This window comes from Henckelia pumila, chromosome 1 (genome assembly GCF_033568475.1).
Source record: "Henckelia pumila isolate YLH828 chromosome 1, ASM3356847v2, whole genome shotgun sequence".
NCBI lineage: Eukaryota > Viridiplantae > Streptophyta > Magnoliopsida > Lamiales > Gesneriaceae > Henckelia > Henckelia pumila.
In genome coordinates, this window is record NC_133120.1 from 99,083,168 (window position 1) to 99,102,720 (window position 19,553).

At 32.9% G+C, this 19,553-nt stretch overlaps 3 protein-coding genes and 1 non-coding gene across 6 annotated transcripts; 1 reads left to right on the forward strand and 3 right to left on the reverse strand.

Annotated features, from left to right (window-relative positions):
* Positions 1 to 139: 139 nt before the first annotated feature.
* LOC140892719 (uncharacterized) lies at positions 140 to 2,767 on the reverse strand. 2 transcript variants are annotated; one of them, XM_073301698.1, is made up of 3 exons: positions 2,340 to 2,767; positions 860 to 991; positions 140 to 507 (listed from the first exon to the last, which is right to left on the reverse strand). In XM_073301698.1, the coding sequence occupies exons 1-3, from the start codon at positions 2,682 to 2,684 to the stop codon at positions 448 to 450; spliced, it is 537 nt and encodes a 178-aa protein (XP_073157799.1). In that variant the 5' UTR covers positions 2,685 to 2,767; the 3' UTR covers positions 140 to 447. The 2 variants fall into 2 exon arrangements, with proteins under 2 accessions (XP_073157799.1, XP_073157790.1); XM_073301689.1 differs by having other exon boundaries at positions 860 to 1,012; positions 2,340 to 2,763.
* Positions 2,768 to 3,077: 310 nt separating this feature from the next.
* Positions 3,078 to 3,165, forward strand: LOC140876553 (small nucleolar RNA snoR109). Its single transcript, XR_012148857.1, has one exon. It is a non-coding gene; the product is annotated as a small nucleolar RNA snoR109 (small nucleolar RNA).
* Positions 3,166 to 5,781: 2,616 nt separating this feature from the next.
* LOC140876317 (uncharacterized) lies at positions 5,782 to 7,604 on the reverse strand. The gene is made up of 2 exons (XM_073280254.1): positions 7,048 to 7,604; positions 5,782 to 6,536 (listed from the first exon to the last, which is right to left on the reverse strand). The coding sequence occupies exons 1-2, from the start codon at positions 7,472 to 7,474 to the stop codon at positions 6,040 to 6,042; spliced, it is 924 nt and encodes a 307-aa protein (XP_073136355.1). The 5' UTR covers positions 7,475 to 7,604; the 3' UTR covers positions 5,782 to 6,039.
* Positions 7,605 to 13,369: 5,765 nt separating this feature from the next.
* On the reverse strand, positions 13,370 to 18,407 carry LOC140887561 (uncharacterized). Of its 2 annotated transcripts, none has more exons than XM_073294894.1 (10): positions 18,148 to 18,407; positions 17,466 to 17,841; positions 16,220 to 16,464; positions 15,838 to 15,922; positions 15,547 to 15,732; positions 15,304 to 15,471; positions 14,982 to 15,197; positions 14,300 to 14,471; positions 13,813 to 13,984; positions 13,370 to 13,727 (listed from the first exon to the last, which is right to left on the reverse strand). In XM_073294894.1, the coding sequence occupies exons 2-10, from the start codon at positions 17,808 to 17,810 to the stop codon at positions 13,634 to 13,636; spliced, it is 1,683 nt and encodes a 560-aa protein (XP_073150995.1). In that variant the 5' UTR covers positions 17,811 to 17,841; positions 18,148 to 18,407; the 3' UTR covers positions 13,370 to 13,633. The 2 variants fall into 2 exon arrangements, with proteins under 2 accessions (XP_073150995.1, XP_073150987.1); XM_073294886.1 differs by having other exon boundaries at positions 17,466 to 17,847.
* Positions 18,408 to 19,553: the final 1,146 nt, after the last annotated feature.

Here is a 19,553-nt window from a genome sequence, read left to right on the forward strand (position 1 = left end):
CATTTACCGAACCAGACATGTATAACTTTGGATCCAAGATTACAGTGGCACGACTTTATGGACCAATTAGGTAGAATTAAAGACTTAAAACTGTACACAGCATTTTGTAAGTAGCCAGAATTTAAAAAAAAAATGGAGCTCTCGAGTGCAATCTGTGAATTTAGAACTATAATAAAATTCATAAAAAATACATCTCCACAGGGGGATCGATACAAATTGCTATCACCTCAATTCTCATAAAAAAAGGGGGTTCAAGTAAAACAGTAAAAATACAAGCAAACGTTGATTGAATTTGTTATGAAGAAACTAAGGCTCTGTAAACCAAGGGGAAAATGCTCTTGTATAATGTCCATTATTTTCTTGGAGGAACAATATCTCCCAACTCCAATCGACGGCCATTGAATTTGATTTGATTTTGGATAAGATTCATTATGGTTGTCCGGAACTCTAGCCCAAACTCAAGTCCAACGTGCTTTCGTTCAGATCTTGTCGTTCTACTGAAGTATTCTGTAGAGCCAATAAGGAGCACAATCAAACAAGTTTATGAAAAAAATATGTTCAAACTCAGGCAGCTGGTTATTTACATGGTAAAAACATAATATATGTGCTTGCATGCACATAGATGTATATATCCCTAAACAGACAACAAAAGGGTATAAGTGTATCTCAAAGAAAAGGTTATGACTTATGAGACACGGATGGTTGAATCCAAAAGTAGAAAATCCCAAGTTTGAAGATTGCCAGAAATTCTAAACTCATTGGTGACGATAACAAGAACAAGGGCTAATAGGGTTTGACCATGGGGTCGAGATTCCACTAATGAAAATTGATGAAAAGCGAATTCTTGTAAGAAAATCACCTGGTTTTCGTCTATTGGCACATCATTTATGTCAGGCTTTTCATTGTACTCGTCACTCTTGGAGGTTGCCTCGACTGCATCAGTTTCAAATGGCTTAGTTTCATCATCAGCCTGTTCGGAGGACTCATTCTTCTGTTCTTCAAGAACAATAATCTATCAAATATTTTAGAAACAGAAGACAAATATTAACAATTATCAAGGAGATGTCATTACCAATTTACCACATAAAGAATGAGAACTTCAGAACTTATCATAGCATTTCACAATGGCACACTCTTGAAACAGTGAAACTTATTTTTGTCATCACTGACACATCAGTGCCAGGAATCACATAATTTCCATGTTTCATTCAATCATGCAACATTACGAAAACACAATCTATAGCACAGAGGCTAATTTCATGAATGGATCACAGATCTACAAGTTAATGAAAGATGATGCTTATTCATGAGTCAGCACGTAATGATCCTTCGACCTTCAACAATTCCTGTGTTCATGAATTAAGAGGAATACATTTTATCCAAGAACTGGCTTCATGTCATTGCTTAAACGGGGCTTCAGGTTTTGCTTAAACAGGATCAAAAATTTCAAAAGTGATCTAAGTAACTTGGTGCACCACTTAAGCCATAGTTTGAAATGTCAATAAAATCTCAAAGATAAATTCCATAAATGAGATGTAGGATTAATCAAGATTTACTTAAAATAAAATATATTTTGGGAGTTGAACTTTTGAAAGTAATTGAAGGCTCAAGCTCAAGTTCAAGCTTGAAATTTAACAGTCCAACAAGAAACAATTCATATTTTATATTTCAGATGGTCAGTTCGATAAACATATTTTTCATTTTTTAAAGAGTAGTCATCACTTATCTAGGAACATGCGCGAAATCGTCCATGAAACTGAATGAGTGAGGCACGGGAATAGGTAAAAAAAATTCTGGATAGTTTGACAAGCAAAACATTTGATCCATAAAAATCCATTAACGGCAAAACAATAAGAACATTACGTAGCAGATCTGACTTCCTTAAATCAATGATTTTTGCAGCTCTCTCCGTAAAATAACCACCACAGTTGAACCTATGATGTATGCAAAGTTACAATGATTTTCACCCGAAAACAAGAACACTTCAAATTATCACATCCTGACTCCTCCCGTGGAAATCACCTACAAAATATAAAATTTTCATAACCACTCTCAACTCGCAAGCTCAGCATTCATCCTTTAGAAATCCGGTCAACATTGATCCTTAGTTTCCAAATTTCCAAGCTTGAAAAAAAAAAACCCCCAAATCACAGGTACCCTAAGATCCAATTTCTCATCAGAATGTCATAAACAACCCAAGTTAATCCAATACTACACTTGAATCTATCCTTCCAAAATGACCAATTCACGCAACCCATCAGCGTACAAACCAGCAAACACGCAATTCCAACAATAATCATCCAACCCCAATTGAGACAAGTAAAATCAGAGAAACTCACCGGTATATACTTGAATTTTTTCTTGGGCGGGTCCTCCACTGCGACGACCTCGTCTTTATTGGAATTCTTCGAGTCCACATTGCCGTTGTTATTGGCAGTATTACCATTATCCTTGTTCTGGCTAGGAGTGATCGGCGTCCACTGGTAAAGCAACAGGTGGGGGGACACGTTGCTTCCGTTAGCCGTTCTGTTACCCGCCGCCGCCGCCGCGGAGTTGTGGTGGCTGGAGTTCGACGGAGCAATGGGAACCCACTTCTTCTTCCACTTGCGAACCGGCCCGGTAAATACAGTAGTGGGACCGTAACGAGTCGAGGATCGGCCGAGCCTGGCCCCGACTCCCTCCATTGCTTAGATCAAACGTGGGGAATTGCAAGCTGGTTCGCTTGGAAGAATCGTTGCGCGATTCAGTCCTTGGAAAATAATAATAGGTTTTTAGTCTTTCCCCTGTAAAAGACGTGTTTGTTTAAAATTTGAAATAATAGACACCCACGCGCTTTTTACGATAACAGGCCAGATTTAATTCTCATCAAAGAAGCCCATTAACAAGGCCCATATCAATTGCTTATTTATACATGACTCGCTCCCTAGGGTTTTCACTTGCAACAATACCAAATTTCCTCAGCCTGCGCAGTTTCGTGTTCCGATTTAATCTTTGCATTTTTTGTTTATTAAAGGGCTACATGTACTCCAAGCAAGGGTGAATGAAAAAGATACCCTTTGATCTTGATCTGCCGAAAGCGGCTGTAGCCATATTTGAAATGGAGAAGTTTACTGGCCGGTTGTTGTTCTTCTGTCGACAAATCTGCTTACCGAACTTCTTAAATTCCTTCGTCTCTAATCACTTCTTATTTTCCTTCGTTTGACTGTGTTTGGATGCATAATGCGATTGGGAATTGAAATTGAATTTGGATTTGGAAATTGACGGTATAAATTTTGAATATAAGTGTGGAAATTGACGGTATAAATTTTGAATAAACGTTAATTTTGAAAAAAATTTAAAAAATACTTAAGAGTAAGTTTTATATATTTACTAATTTTATTGTTTTTTTGTAAGGATTTTGAAATAGTATTTGTGATTCTAAATCCCCTCTAATCCATTAATTCCAAATTCCCTCTAAATCCATTCAACCAAACACAAGGTTTGCCTTTTAAATCGGAGTCCCATCGTCTAGCCAAGGCCTTTAACTGAAATATATGAATTTGAATTTTAAAATGTGAATTATTTTAATCATCCAAGATTTGTTTCGTGCTGTCGTCGTGATGGACCAAATTTGTTCGGTGTAATTTGAATGATTTTCTGATGTATAGCCTGTTTATCCCCGAAAACCATAAAAAAGAAAAAACCTAAAAACCTAAAATCACCAAAACATTTTAGCTATATTTGATGAGTTGGAGTTGTGGGCCACTTGGTGGGACGGACAAGCGAGTCATTTAAGTAATTTGAGAACTTGTCAATTCAATTCGTCTACATAATGAAGAGCGAGTTTGTCATTTAAACGGATTGAAAATTTGTTAATTCAGTTTGTCTATATATTCCAACCCAATTTGTCTATATAACGAAGTGAGACTCGCTAGAGCCTAGAGCTCAACCTATTTTAAGTTTTAACATCTCTAAAAAGCCTATATATAATAAATAAATACTGTAAATTGAGGGGGTATGGTGAAAAAGAAAAAAACAAAAAAAAGAGACAAACCATTAACCAAAGGAAAAAAATGGTAATATCAACATACACGATAATTTTATAAAAAATTATATCAAACGGTTTCTTGAATCAATTTGTGAAATAATTTTTTATTTTGATCACTCATAAAAAAATTATTTTTATTATAAATATGAGTTAGTTTGATTTTTTAAAATTTTAATAAAAGGAGGGATTTTTAAAAATGGACTCCTACAAATATGCATAATGAAATTTGGCCTTAATTTAAATTAATTTTTTAAACTAGCCTATAATTAAATTATTTTAAGTTCCAAATTTATCCTTTAGACCATTTTTACATCAACATACAAATATATTACTATAACTATATATGGAAATACTACATATTTTATTAGAATTTTTTTTCACTTATTATAATTAAATTTTTGATTTGTTTTTATATTCGAATTAATTTTTTATATTTAATTTATATTAATAATAAAACTTTAATAAAATTATAACATCTTATTGAATTAGTTAAATTTTTAGTACTAAAAATTTGTTCATTATTATTTTACGATCAATAACATTAATATTAACTTATTTCCTATCATTTATTTTCATTATTCTTGCATACAATATTATTTTATTAATCATTTAATTATATACGTAAAGCAAAACAATCAAAATTATTTGAAATCATGATAATTTTTTTAAAAAAATCAACAATTCCTTATTACTATCGAAATTTAAACTTCTTTTTTATTATTACTAAATTTTTTACTATAATTAATAATATTATCATCTTAATTTTCTCTTGTTTCTCAGATTATAAATTTAATTATCGTCGCAGCAGCATCATCATCATCTATTATTATTATTATTATTATTATTATTATTATTATTATTATTATTATTATTATTATTATTATTATTATTATTATTAACTTTAACTTATCATTTAGTATGATACTTATTTATTACCGATCTAATTTTTATGTATATCATAACAAATTGTTTATAATTTATTTTTATTATTTTTTTTATTATTATTAAAAAAATAAGTTATGCACGATAAAGATAAGTTTTTATAATTATTTTGGAAAGTAATTCTAATTTTATTAAATTATTATAATAATTTATTGGGATTAGTTAATATAAAGAGAAGGTATTTTAGAATTATTAAATTAATAAAGGCTACTTTATAAAATGTTTAATAGATAAGGCTATTTTTAAAAATAATCAATTAAGATGGACTAGATTAAGTAATATCCTATGAATATCTATTTCAATAAACTTATAATTCACTCGTGACTGGCGAATCATATGATTTCACCAATTTTCAAATTCATATTTAGTTTTAACCATAATTAATAATTACAAAATTTGTAAAGTTAATTGTCGAGTAAAAAAAAATGACTACGTACCTTAATTCGTAGATTGCTCAGCATATTATATCGATTATCGCCAACAACCCAACTCAATAGTCACATAGTGTGCTAGCGATGGCTCCATCATCACTAGTACTATGTCAGTCTCATCCGTCCATATATGTTTTATATCGGGTATGTTATATATTTATATCTTTTATGCTTTTATGTTCTTAACTCAAATAAAAACATTGTACAAATTCAAAGAATGACAATTTCGCAAAAATAAAAATTACGATTGACAAATTCGAAACAAACGATATGCATTATATTCACGAACGCTTCAGAAGCAAGACCCAACTTTCTTGTTCTATACAAAAATAGATCACCACAAATGCCAAGAATCCATGATCTCACTTGGCTTCAATTGAACAAAAAGGATAATCCATAATTAGAGAACAAATTCCTAAACTACATAAACTACATCTTAATCCAAATTTACATTTTTCTGAAGTGCCATTCAATTTGGCGCATCCGGATCCAAACAACAACGAATTTCAACACTAAATGTTGTGCCTTTGATAAACCAACTTATTTCTTACTTTTGTAATTCTAGCCATGCCCAAGTCTCCGTCTCAATTATGTGAAATGAGGAACATATATATATGTGCAAAACTTGATCAGCATACACTAATTCAGAGCTGCAGCTAAGTTTCCAGTTCTAACACCTGCTTTAGCCACAAAATCCCCCCTGCAATAAAACATTGCACGCGCGGCCACGGGGCCGAATCCCACCGACCTGTTTCCGGCCAAGGCCTCGCCGGGAAACGCCTCTTTCCGGCCTGTAGCTTCTTCGTTTTGGGTTCTTCTGTAGGAACCAAACCACTTAGCCTGCATGTACGCGAGGCGCCGCCAAGGTGGCACGTGAATGCCGGCGCTTATCATGGATTTTCTTATGGCATTGGACATGAGCCTCACAACTTGCTTGAGCTGGTCGGGTCTTCCGACGAAAATCGGCGGAAACTGTTTCAGCAGTGAGACATAGCAGCCGGTCGGACGAGCGATGGTGAACTCTCCGGCGAGGAAGATCTCCACTATGTAGCGGCTTCCGCCGGCGTTCACGTCGATGTAGTCGTAGTCTCCGGACGGGCACCGCCCCTTTTTCTCCCACTTGGATTTGCAAAGACCTGTATTTTTTGATGAGTTGAAACTTTGTTAGATCATGCTTTTTTCTTCTTTTCTTTTTTTTTTTAACTGGGAACCCGCCGTACACTTTCGATTCGTATTGGGTAAACTTGAACTAACGCAATAGACAAGTTTTGTGTTCAAGAAGGTGTTGATAGTGTTAGATAATGTTTTTTCGGGGCTAATTGCATCCACACCCCCTGTAAAAAGTGTAAAAAACATAATGAATCCTTCAGTTTTTTTAAAATGTAACACATTTCACCCCAATGTTATATAAACTCGGGCATATTTATACCCTCCCATAGAGGTTTTTATGCTAATTTTTTTAAAACATAGGGTCTTACGTGCTATTAATTTTATACAGGGGTTTTTATGTCTTTTAGAATTTTCACAGAGGGTATGGATGCAATTAGCCCTGTTTTTTCGTAAATGTTAAAAAAAAAATAAAGGGAGAATTTTCCTATAAATTTTAATGTTTCATTTGAAGGACATCAACAAAATTCAGAAACTCACCGGCATCAAAGCCTCGGCTCCGCAACCGCGCCATTACTCTCCGTTTGAAATCCGGCGACGAGCTTCCGTCGTCGCCACCAAGTTCTCCGACCGCCGCTTCCACCTCGGCAAGAATCCTCTGCCGGACACCTCCGTCGTCATTCTCACTATCAAGCAGCAAATTCTTCAAAGAATCTTCCAATTCAGAATCGGGAGAATCTGTCTCCGATTCGTCACCGTCCACGATCTCCTCTCCGCCTCCTTCCTCTTGATCCTTTACCTCCTCCCTTCCTCCGTATTCCATCACCTCTCTCTCTAAAAACGAATTCACCATATCAGACAAATCCGCCGAGTGCTCGCTGCCGCTGCTCTCGCAGGACCTTCCGGCCTTAACCACCTCATCGAAGGCGGCGGCGACCCTTCTGAATCTCACCGGAATATTCACCATCGCGCTCAAGTTTCGAATACCCTTTTCCCGTATTGCTCCAGTCACAGTCACTGAATTGCTCAATCACGATTATATATGCGCAAAGAAATTAAAATCATGCATATGAATCTGTATATGTTGAGAAATCTTGTAATTATGTTGCGATTATGGCGAAATTGTGTGAACATTTGTTGGTATAGAGCTTCGATGAATGGTTTATGGAGTCATTGGAGTTAATGAATGAAGACATTGTGGCCTTTATATACATAGCAGTTATTTATATAATAACTATTTTAATCCTCTTTTATTTCAGTAAAATATATTTTATAATTTTCCAAATCATATTTTATCGTCTCTGATAATTTAAAATTGATAGATAATATAATATAATATAATATAATGCATATAGAAATATACTCTTCATATTGATATTGTATAATAATTAATTATACATGTTTGTACATTGAGCGTACGCAACAAATTTAATGAACGCCCCTTTGTTTTGCGACAAATGAACCTGGAAGGAAAACGGGCCAAGTTCGGTGTATAATCTGATCCGAGAATCAGCTATATTCAACATTAGAGGATAAATTCAAGAAGTGGCCTACACCAAAATTTTACTTTACAATGAGACAAGCCATGTTTATTTTATTTACTAAAATGAAAACTAAGATTTGGTAACAAAAGTTGTCTTGTATTTGCGTATTAGTAGACAATAATATCCACAGCTTTTAGTTAAGACTTAAGAGTGGTTTACAAATGTCATTTTGTTAAATTTATTAAAAGTTATATTTTAAAAAACATTGGATGAGAAGTTTGTTGTAATTGGATATGGAATTAAAAATTACATCGCAAATTTCGATTTCGATGTCAGATTAATTATAAGTCATCGACATTAATCATCTTTCTCTTATATCATTTTGAGTAATTTTGATATCCTAATTTTCTTTTCTTATCAGTGTATAAAACTTGAGATATCTAAACTAAATTATTTGATCCGTCAATGTGATATTGACGTTAAATTACATATCCTATAAAAATAGTCATTCATTTTCATTGTTAAAAGGCAAATAAGTAGCGATCAAATTATGTTATCTTTGTTAAAAAAATGAGACTTGGATCTAACTAACGTCAAAAGTTAGGTAAAGGAGAGGTTTGTTTTTGTATATATATTGGACTCTCAGGATATTTAGCCAACCGATGTGGGACACAAACTAAGACACCAACACACCTCTCTCATGCTCAGGAATGAAACGATTGGAGTGTGGAGATATTAACGGACGGCCAATTATGGGACGGGTGAGGCCAACTATATGGGTCGTCCAACACATAACGGTGGAACCTGGTCTCTGATACTATGTTAGAAATCGACTTAGACCTAACTCATCTCAAAAGCTAGCCCAAGAGGAGAGAGTTGCCCTTGTCTATATTAAAAGTCTTCCAGGATATTTAGCCAACCGATATGAGACACAAACTAAGACATCAAATGTTACGCTATATTTTGCGCTAATTTGATGCATTACAGTGCTGCAACAAATTTGACGCATCATTGTAGTTGCTCTATCCATTTTTTTTGTTTATTTTTTGTATTTTTAAAAAATAATTATTTCTTTTTTCAATTAAAGTTTATTGTATATTTTTTTGTTATTTAATTAATAATAATTAAAGTTAATAACTTATTTATTTTAATAATAACCATATATATTTTTAATAAATTAAATATATTGTTGTTGTACAATTTTTTTAAAAATAAGACTAATATATTGATTTGTATTTATATTCTTTTGTGGAATTTAATATTTTGGATTCAATAAAAAATTCGAGAATATTATAATAATATTCTTTTTAGAGTAAAATTTGAACTTGAAGTAGATAGATTGAAGATGAATTTTGTGTTTGGTGCAAAAATTGTATTTGATGCAAAACGTGAGCTAAAATATTACAATAGATTAGAGAGGACCCATGTAAATTTAACAAATCAAATGAGTATGTTGACACAACACGCGGGACCTATATCTATAAATATTTTGGGTTGCTTTTATTTATTAATTCTTTATGGATAGAAAAAATATATATTTTTTGAGAAATTATAGAAAGTGAATACTAAGTACTCGCAAGCTAGACGGTCGTCTACCTATTTATGATTTATAGAAAATAGAAAAACGACTAGTTTCTATCTCTCAAATCATAACATAAAATTATCCATATATAATTATTATATTGAAAAATGAAAATATATTAGACATAAGAAACAAATAGTATTTATATATTATATTATATACGTACATACAATGTGTGTGTGCTGTTGTTATTAGATAGGAAAAACTGCAATTTTGGTCATATATGTTTGTCACTTTGCGATTTCGGTTCTTTATATTTTTATATTTCAGTTTTAGTCCTACATGTTCTGAATTTTGGCAATTTCAGTCCTTTTTCTTCGAAAATGCTTACGTGACACTGTACATGTCAGCTTCATATCAGGACTGCATTAGTGCCACATCAGCGCCACGACGGAAAAAGAACTAAAATTGCCAAAAAATTAAAGATAGCGAAAACTGAAATCTGAAAATATAGAGGACCGAAATCGCAAACTGACAAACATACCGGACCAAAAAAACAAATTTTCCTTATTAGATATCAAGCATATGATCATCTTAATATTTTTCATTGTATATATTGTTTAAGAAAATGTTTTACTTGTCTTACCAATAATATCAGTTGTAAAGTAGTACATGGTACAAGTTTCTAATTATGATTTATGAATTTACAAATTCTCAAACACATGGCGAACTTTATTTTATTCTGATAGTGGCAAAATTTATTTAAATGTCATCCTAGTTCTTGTTTATATGATTCTAAAAATATTTATCTAAAATATTCCACATGTTGAAATCAATTGTGGACCTTGTTATTTGTACGATAAAAATATTACTTTTCAATTTTTATTATAAATATAAGTCGAATCAATCTATTTCTCACAAAATACTCATTCTTGTGGTAATTTTCACGTAGCTCGTGATCTACACCGTAGAAAGTTAAATGTTTATTTATTAACTTTAAAAAAAATTAATGTTAGGTCACCATTATCTTACAATATATACGAGTATATATATACATATATATATATATACATATATATATATATACATATATATATATATACATATATATATATATATATATATATATGTAAATTAAGTCTAACAACGATTAGATAATGCCATGATATTTTGTTTTAGAATCTCTAAAATACTCCTAGGTATCGTTTGGTACATGAGATGAAAATGAGATGAAAAACAAATTTGATTTTTTTATAATAACAATACCTCGAAATACTCACTTTTTTTTTTTTTTTTTTTTTTGGTTAAATGAATAAGCCTCAACCACGATCAAAGCTGGCTCAATATCTTTTTAATTTTTTTATTACAAAAAATTCAAATTTGATGTTAAGGGAACTCTAGTTTTATCTTCTAATTTATCCCCGAGTAGAAGGATGTATTTTGAAAAAGAAAAAAGAAAACAAGAAAAGAAATAGAATGATATTTGGTTTAATTTTGGTCTAAAAGTTATGGTGTTTATCAAAATTGATCGCGGAACGTGTATTCAATCGGGAGAATTAATGACTTTTATGGATTTTAAAAGTCTAGTGGTATTCAATCATGACTTTTATAAACTCTATAGAAGTTTTGTGGTATTCAAAATAAACATTTTTAGAGTTTTAAAAGTCAAGTGATATTCAATCTTGACTTTTAAAAACTTTATAAAAGTCTAGTGTTATTCAAAATATCAATGAACTTTTAATAACTCCATGAAAATCATGAATATACAAACATTAATGCTTAAGGTACAACTATATTTTGTAAAAAAATGTCTTTGGTCTAATCCAAAGATTTGGATGGATTTCTAAACTTATAAAACCCATAATTTATATCTTTTTCTCACATTTTCTCACTCTTCACTATTTCACCCCTCTCTATCTCACTCTCTCCTATATATGTATTTTTTCGTTCTTCTCCAAAAATCAAAAGAAAAAAAAATATTATTTAAAAATTTAAAATTTTCCAAATATTTTGTGCTTTTTAATATATGATTTATATCAATAATTATAATATTTAATGATAATAATATATGATTCAATAAATTATAATATGATTTAATTCAAATATTTGAATAGCGGATAACAGACATGATAAAAAAACAAATAAATTTTTATGATATAATTGATAAAATAATTTATAAGTTATCATATGTTTTTTTAAAAAAATAATTTTACACAATCACAAAGTTTTTAGTTTATAATTTTTTTACAATAATATATATATATACATTTAAAATAAATGAAATCCATTTTCATCAATAAATTAAAAAAATATTTCAAATAAATTTAGGAAAAATTATTTTTTTTGTCCTGTATGTTTATCATTTTGCGATTTTAGTCCTTTATATTTTCATATTTTAATTTTAGTCCGTTATCTTTATTTTTTTTTGACAATTTTAGTCTTTTTTTTACGTGGCATCAATTCAATGCTGATGTGGAGCTGACGTGTACAGTGCCACATAAGCATTTTTGAATAAAATGACCGAAATTGCCAAAAATAAAACATGCAGGACTAACTGAAATGTGAAAACATAGAGGACCAAAATCGCAAACCGCTATCTTAATTTTTTCGGCAATTTTAATCCTTTTCCGACGTGGCGCTGACGTGACACAAATTCAGTGCTGATGTGGAGCTGACATGTACAGTGCCACGTAAGCATTTTTGAATAAAAAGGACCGAAATTGCCAAAAATAGAACATGAATGACTAAAACTGAAACGTGAAAATATAGAGAACTAAAATCGCAAAGTGTCAAACATACATGACTAAATTTGCAATTTTTCCATAAAGTTATTATTTATGTCAAACAATTATTACTTCAAAGAAAAAAAAAAGATATATTTAAGATACAAATTCATGTAATTGTATGAAAAATTTACAAATCTCTATAAAAGTCTTGCAAAAGTCTACAAAGAATCAATGAAAATCTGTTTGTAAATCCGTGAGATTCTATAAAAGTCAATAAAAATCCATCAACTCCACAAAAGTCTATCATTTTAAAAAGTCACTAAAAGTCATTAAAACTCTGAATTGAATACACCCACCTTTGTTTTGTTGTTGCCCAATTTGACAAATCCATTATCCAACTCTTGGCGGCCATGTAGAGTTGCAAAATGGTAAAATTCCTATAAATTATTTTTTTTCCCTATTTCTAATTTGCAACCTGGGGCCATATATGTGGAGACTCGATGCCGTTGGTTAACACGGATGGCCAAGTTCAATGAACCTAAATACTGTCCTGATGCATTGAATCTTTAATGCCATGATCGAATATTCAGTGTAGAGATCCCCATGATTTGCATGCAAAGAAACATATTATTGTTATTTTTGTACTTGTCCTCTTTTAGATTTATATGCATTTTTATGAACAACTTAGATTTATATGCATTTGATCGATGTAACATGTTCGCATGCCAAAGAACTTGATCTCATCTGTGTCTACATGCATTATGCATAACGATTTTTCTTCAGTAGAAAGCCAACAATCTGAGTCTACCCAATCGAGTCGATCCAAAATATCATTCCATTTTATTTTATTCGAATTTATTTACAATGGTCGGGTCGAACATCGATCATTTTATTATCCTCAATAATAAATTTCGAATTGAATGAATTCTGTTTGAATTTGAACTGTAACTAGAGTAGAATTCGAACATTTCCTTATTATGATTATTATTTTTTATTTTTTGAGTCTTGAACCATCTAAAGTGCAAGCTCGAACTTTAGGGGAAAAAAGATATTTGTGCTCAAGGGGTGTGAAGATATTTTCAATTGTGCATTTTAGGTTTTTAAATTACATTAAAATTTGAGGGACAAATATTCAGAAAAATTACTTTCAAAAGTTACATTTTGGAAACCGTAATCAACTGTTACATTACTACAATTTTGTGGCCAAAAGTAAATAGCAGTGACTTATATCCGTCCATCGGACAAAAAAAGAACATGGGCATAGAACTGAAACAATAACAATAGACAAAGGTTAAGAGGATTTGGACTCTTTTTAGCGAATAGCAGTGACTTCGGTTACATCAATCGATCGGACAAAACAAACTGAGTATGAAAATTCCGGGCCGCCATAGAGATCATTGCTGCTGCTCATATATCTGCATGTATGCCTCAGAAAGTGCAACCATTTGGGGCAAAGTTTCAGAAACATGGAGATCTTGCATCTCATACCTGGGGAGGCAGGAGATGAGTTAAAGACGAGATATGCTGAGTGTTCTGTCTATAGTATAAAACGAAAGGCGATCAAGAAACTTACCAAAGTTCTTCTGATTTCCGCTGCACAAACACTCTATAGGATCCTTCACCTGGCTTGCCATCATGAACGATGTTCCCAATTAAATCGTACTTGGAGCGTAGTCTTTCATTCTCATTGGGGGCGGGTAGAGGGATGTAATCCTTTAGCTCGAGATTCTTCACAGGGAAATTAACTAAGAAACCAGAACAAACTAGTTAGGAGCCTTAAATGTGGAACAGATGGTTGATGACCGAACATCCAAAATTATAGATCGAGGGCATATTCTCTTTCAAAGAATCAAATCACAAGAAGGAAAAAAAACAAGAGGTTGCAGAAATACAAGGAACTTGTACAACTAATAAATATGGAAGCAGGAGTATAGAGGCCAGTTGACAGGATAGATGTAAAATTTACACAATTAACATCGTATTATTTAGCCAGTGATAATAAATCCAGACATGTTACTTGAAAAGTGGTTTAGTTGACAGGGCGGGACATAAATACTCACCAAGTGTAGGATTTTTCTCTACAAAGAAGTTGTTCTTCGTAAATCGACGCATGTGCAGTATGATATATTGCGGTAATTTTGTTACACGGTATCTCATCCTAGCTATACGAGGCCGCACAACTTCTGTCACCGTCTCGCCATCGAATTTCTTGAGTATGTTGAAAAGTGGAACCTAGACACAATCATTTAAACGACAGATTAGTTCAACTCTACAAGTTGTTGACGGAAATATACATCAATATGTAAGATCACACGATCCGAGTAACAAGTCAGAGAAAAAGATGCATCCATATACAACCAAGCGAGAAATCAAGTATATTTTCACTAACTGGAAAAAAAACCAAAGGACGTCCAATCTGTCCCTATATCAACATCAAAAGTTAAATTAGACAAAGTATAGACCCTAATATTGCTTAGGTGCAGATTAAATATGCTAAAAGGGATAAAGCTTATTTAGATGGCATGCCGAAAGGAATACAAGAGTGAATTCTAGCATTTGTGCCACAAAAAGCAATACATAAGATAAAAAAAAATGAACTTTAAAAAAAGAGAGAATTTTGATACTTTTTTCACTTCCTAAATGTTTATGTAAAAAACTAAACTGCCACTGGTTCAGGATCAAACAAGCAACATATGCTATATAAAAAATGTTCAAGCAACAAAATCAATTTAAATATAAAACCTGTGGAATAATGTTTTTCTCCATCACGTCCTTAAACAGAGGAGGAGGAGGTAAGTCCAACCCAAGCATTAAGAAAGGCATTCTGCTTGTCTCCAGGTTAACTCTATCCACATCATTTCTGTCATATTGTCCAATCACGTTATTCTGACTGCCTTCATTCTCTCTCTTCTCTGCAATAAACTTAGTAGGGATATCCTTGATAACCTCCAGTTCCCCCTACATGAAACATTCATGAAACAAAGATTTAAGGTAAACGAGAAAAAAAGGAAAAACACAGATACTTCATTGAAATTAAAAGCCAAAATCGCCTGTTAATACAAACCTGAAAGCACTGGTGAATGATGCTGGTATTCCTTTTCGAACTTTTAAGATCTCCATGCATTGTATTAAGAAGCCATGACATAAATTCAACAGGATCTGACTGTGCACCTATGCGGAAACGTTTTTTACTAGCCTTCATAACTGCCTGGAGAAACTCGTGCGGACTCACCTAGGAAATCCATGCATCATAAGGAAATGAAGGCCATCGACAAAATTTGTCAAAAATGGATGCACACAATCAAACCTGTCCTTTGAAGTTCCTTGCATGCCAGATCTTTCGTGTCAGCTCTCCAAATCGATGAACAAGTTGTGATTTGCTGTTCTGATAGTTCTCCGGAATAAGAAAGAAGTTCCTCAGTGGAGTAACCCGCATCAAAGATTGAATGGTAACATTGACAAAGTCAGTCTCTTTGATGTTATTTAACCCCACCTACAAATGACTCGCAAATTGATAGAGATTAAGTTCAAACTTTCTTTAGCACGACATAAAAAAAATGAATAGGCAAAAACAAGTACAAAAAGGGAAGCTACATACCATTCCAGGAAGATAATCAGAACCATCGAGTGCCCTTGACCATAGCCTATTTTTGTCTATCTGCTCAACTTGCTCTCTCGTAAACCTGTCAAATCATACAGTAAAATCTAAAGATGAATCCAAGAAAAACAATGACAGGCGAAGATAAGAATTGTAAATGCTAAATGAAATAGGAAAAAAAATCAAATTGACATAAAACTTCAACCTCCATATTTTTAAATGTAAATTAACTCAGAAAAATATGTAAATGCAATCAAAGTGTTTTATCCCTCAAAGAATTACACCACCCTTTAGCTGGAGAACACACACTAGGCTGGATACAAGACCCATAAATAGAATAGAATAAGTATAATCAAACAAATCAATCATTTAACCAACATGCCTTGGGTTGAGAACATGCCGAATATCATCCAGCGATGTGTCGATAACTTCATATCCATCAGGAAGACAGTAAACTTTCTCCGTTCGAAGATTGATGTAGACATGATGTCCCGCTTCTAGACTATGGGTATATGCATGAGACTTCTGTCCCCTTCCTTGGTAATATTTTCCACAAACCAAACAAGCGTAAACATTCAAGTTTGAAAGAGATACCGAACAGAACTTCTCAAAGTCAAAATCTAAAACCTGGAGAGAGAAAACAAATTGATTTCAGAAAAGAAAATTGCCCACGGACAATAAATTACATTAGATACTTGGCAAATCATACCATTAAATGTGCACATGTTAAATGTGCTGATGAACTAGCAAATTGAAGAACAAACAAAGTACTTAAAGCAACGCAGTCATTTCTGCTAGAATCCTTGAAAGGTCAATAATCAATGCACACTCAAGTACACTGGCATTTTACAAGTCAGTCAAAGAAGCAACAGTCCTGAGAACAATGGCCAACTTTTTACGAAATCAAGGAGAAGAATACAATCTTAGTTTGGACAGAAGCAACAGTCCTGAGAACAAATCAAGATGCATCCAATCCTCGATTGATTTCATTCCTGGCAGAAGGCAAAACTAACAGAATAATTTTTTCTAACTCTACCGAGATATCAACATTGATCAGTTTTCAAGGTTTGGAGTCAATGGCCAAGTACTTTAAAATTTGCTTTCACAAATAAACAAGTTTCCAATTCAACTTAAACAATATAGGATTTGTGAAACCTTTTTGATCAAGAATGAACAAAATCTATGTCCCAACAGCAAATTCTTAAGAATATATTTTAAAAAAATGAATGAATAATTACAAACTAGTTCAAGTGCATACATTTTAAAATTAAAATCACGAAACACCAGTTTACTACCTGAAAGCTAATTCTCACAAAAAATAACATAGTAACATCCTATTTTGAAGAACAAAGGAATCGGAGATTTTAGAGGTGATTGAAGTGATTTTTTCATTCATATAACTATAAAATGCAATATGATAAAGTATTGTGCAGCAGACAAACCATTGGAAAACAAAATTTACACACACAGAAACTTAAATACTAATTGTTCAAATAATAATCAAATTTACCGCATTACAGCTATGATTTTGAAACTCAAACACAACAACCAAGGGCATTTGCTTCAAATTATATCCAAACAGAATATGCCTATAACCAGGAGAGAATCAATCTATGATTAGTTATTACCTGTCTATTAACGGTATCAAGATAGGGACAGTCCCTTCTTACTTCAATAGTGCGATTCCGCTTTATATGGCCTCCTTGATCCTCTTCATCCTCTTCCTCCTCATTGTCCACCACATTATTATTATGTCCATTTCGATCATCTTCCATGCCATTCTTTGCAAGCTCAATCCCACCACGACCTCGTCTATAATCCTCTTCATCCTCCTCATCGTCATCATAAGAAGCAAGAGGGAGGAGCGGATTTTCGAATGCAAGATGAGACGAGGACTGCTCAATCAGCTTCTGCTTCTTTGCAGCTCCCTCTTCATCCACTGCAGCTTCTATGTCCTCGCGTTTCGTTTTCATCTTGCTAATACCCTTTCTCTAAATTTAATTCCTACAGCTGAAATCACTTGTCAAAAATGCAAATATTTAAATCGAATGCATTAAATTTTGTTCTTTAGCTCAACATATCAATAAATCAAATAAACCCGAATTTAAATCGAATTTCCATTCAAATGGAAAGCTGGTGGCCAAAGAATCTTTGAATGTATTGATTAGATGAAAAAAAAATCAGAACGAGATTAGAGCCAAGTCCAAACAAGCTACGAGTAAAGTACAGAAGCAGTGCATCATACATCTATCCGATAAACCATAAACAAGACAAGCATAAACTAAATTGTTCTGAGTAGAAATAACTCACCGGTTATTATGCAAAGACTAGGAAAAGAAAATGATGAAAACTATAGGGCTTTTCGATTTGAACAATTTGACAAACTTCCCCCAATTCTCATTTCTGAGCTCACTCTCCCATTCTTTGACTAAAAAGGTGATTTCTTTTCATCGTAGCGTCGGAAAAGCTGATGAAATCTTCGTCTCTGATCTGTGAATTGAAGGGTGAAGTGTGGAAGGAAGGGGTGGATCCGCGGCTGCAAGTGTTCGGTTCGTTTTTTAGCTCAAAGGCCCGTGAAATTAGAAAAAAGCCATTTATTGAAGATACAAAAAAAAATAGGAAAAAAAAAATTTGCAGGTCTTTTTTCTTTTAATTTAATGAATATTATTATAAGTTTATAACACTTTGCTCCCACCATTCTTTAACATTGATTGTGACACTCGGAGTCAAAAAGTTTTAGGGCGGTACATGGTCCGCAATATGGGTGGTTAATACCTGAAAGATGGAAATCCCACCAAAGAATGGGCGACGGGTGACATGAATGAACCGATCCCACACCGGAATGAGAGGTGCAAAAAAAATTTGATATGTACAACTCATATCAAGAAGGTGCATCTTCTTTTCGGAAGCTCATCACATAAGAACTCCAAAGTTAAGCGTGCTTGACTTGGGGCAATTATAGGATGGGTGACCCCCTGTGATGTTTTCCAGGGTGCGTGTGAGTGAGGATATAAGCACGCTGAAAAGACCCGTCTTGATACAGTGAGGCGTTACAAATGGTATCAGAGACTGGCCTCTCCCAGTACGGTGTGGTTCGAGGACTAGGACGGTACATGGTCCGCAATATGGGTGGTTAATACCTGAGCGTGCTTGACTTGGGGCAATTATAGGATGAGTGACCCCCTGAGATGTTTTCCAGGGTGCGTGTGAGTGAGGACATAAGTACGCTGAAAAGACCCGTCTTGATACAGTGGGGCGTTACATCGATAATGTGTGATTTACTGATTATTGTAGCATTCGATTGAATACGAAAGATTTGTAATCCAGATGTGTGCATGCGGCATTATACAGATTTATTGATTTAAATAACTCAATAAAAAAAAATTACATCAGCAAAAAATATATATATATATTCAAACTCATATAAAAGCACTACACACACCTTCAATGTTGTAATAAAAAAAATATTTATTGAATGATCTCCAACAAAGTATAGAATGATGTAATATTTCACTTGTTCCCTTGTTATAGTCACGAGTAATGATTTTTATTTCTTATTATTTTTGCCAAGTTCTTATATAGTTATATTATATAGTTTTTATATTGAAAGCTGAACAATGGATTATTATTAGTTTTCATTTTCAAGTTGAATAGTAGATAGTTTACAAACTCGTCTCAAATTTAAGAACGTGATGACAAATAAGCATCGGCTAACA

Bases quoted from the DNA above. Each gene is read 5' to 3' on its own strand.
- LOC140892719 (XM_073301689.1), bottom strand. From the start codon at position 2,684: ATGGAGGGAGTCGGGGCCAGGCTCGGCCGATCCTCGACTCGTTACGGT. The intron at 1,013-2,339 runs GTGAGTTTCTCT...AATATTTGATAG, and splicing joins AAAAATTCAAGTATATACCG to ATTATTGTTCTTGAAGAACA. The intron at 508-859 runs GTGATTTTCTTA...TTGGCTCTACAG, and splicing joins TGCCAATAGACGAAAACCAG to AATACTTCAGTAGAACGACA.
- LOC140876317 (XM_073280254.1), bottom strand. From the start codon at position 7,474: ATGGTGAATATTCCGGTGAGATTCAGAAGGGTCGCCGCCGCCTTCGAT. The intron at 6,537-7,047 runs GTGAGTTTCTGA...CAAAAAATACAG, and splicing joins GAGCCGAGGCTTTGATGCCG to GTCTTTGCAAATCCAAGTGG.
- LOC140887561 (XM_073294894.1), bottom strand. From the start codon at position 17,810: ATGAAAACGAAACGCGAGGACATAGAAGCTGCAGTGGATGAAGAGGGA. The intron at 15,472-15,546 runs GTTTGATTGTGT...TGGATTTCCTAG, and splicing joins CAAGGAACTTCAAAGGACAG to GTGAGTCCGCACGAGTTTCT. The intron at 15,198-15,303 runs GTTTGTATTAAC...TGTTTCATGTAG, and splicing joins TCATTCACCAGTGCTTTCAG to GGGGAACTGGAGGTTATCAA.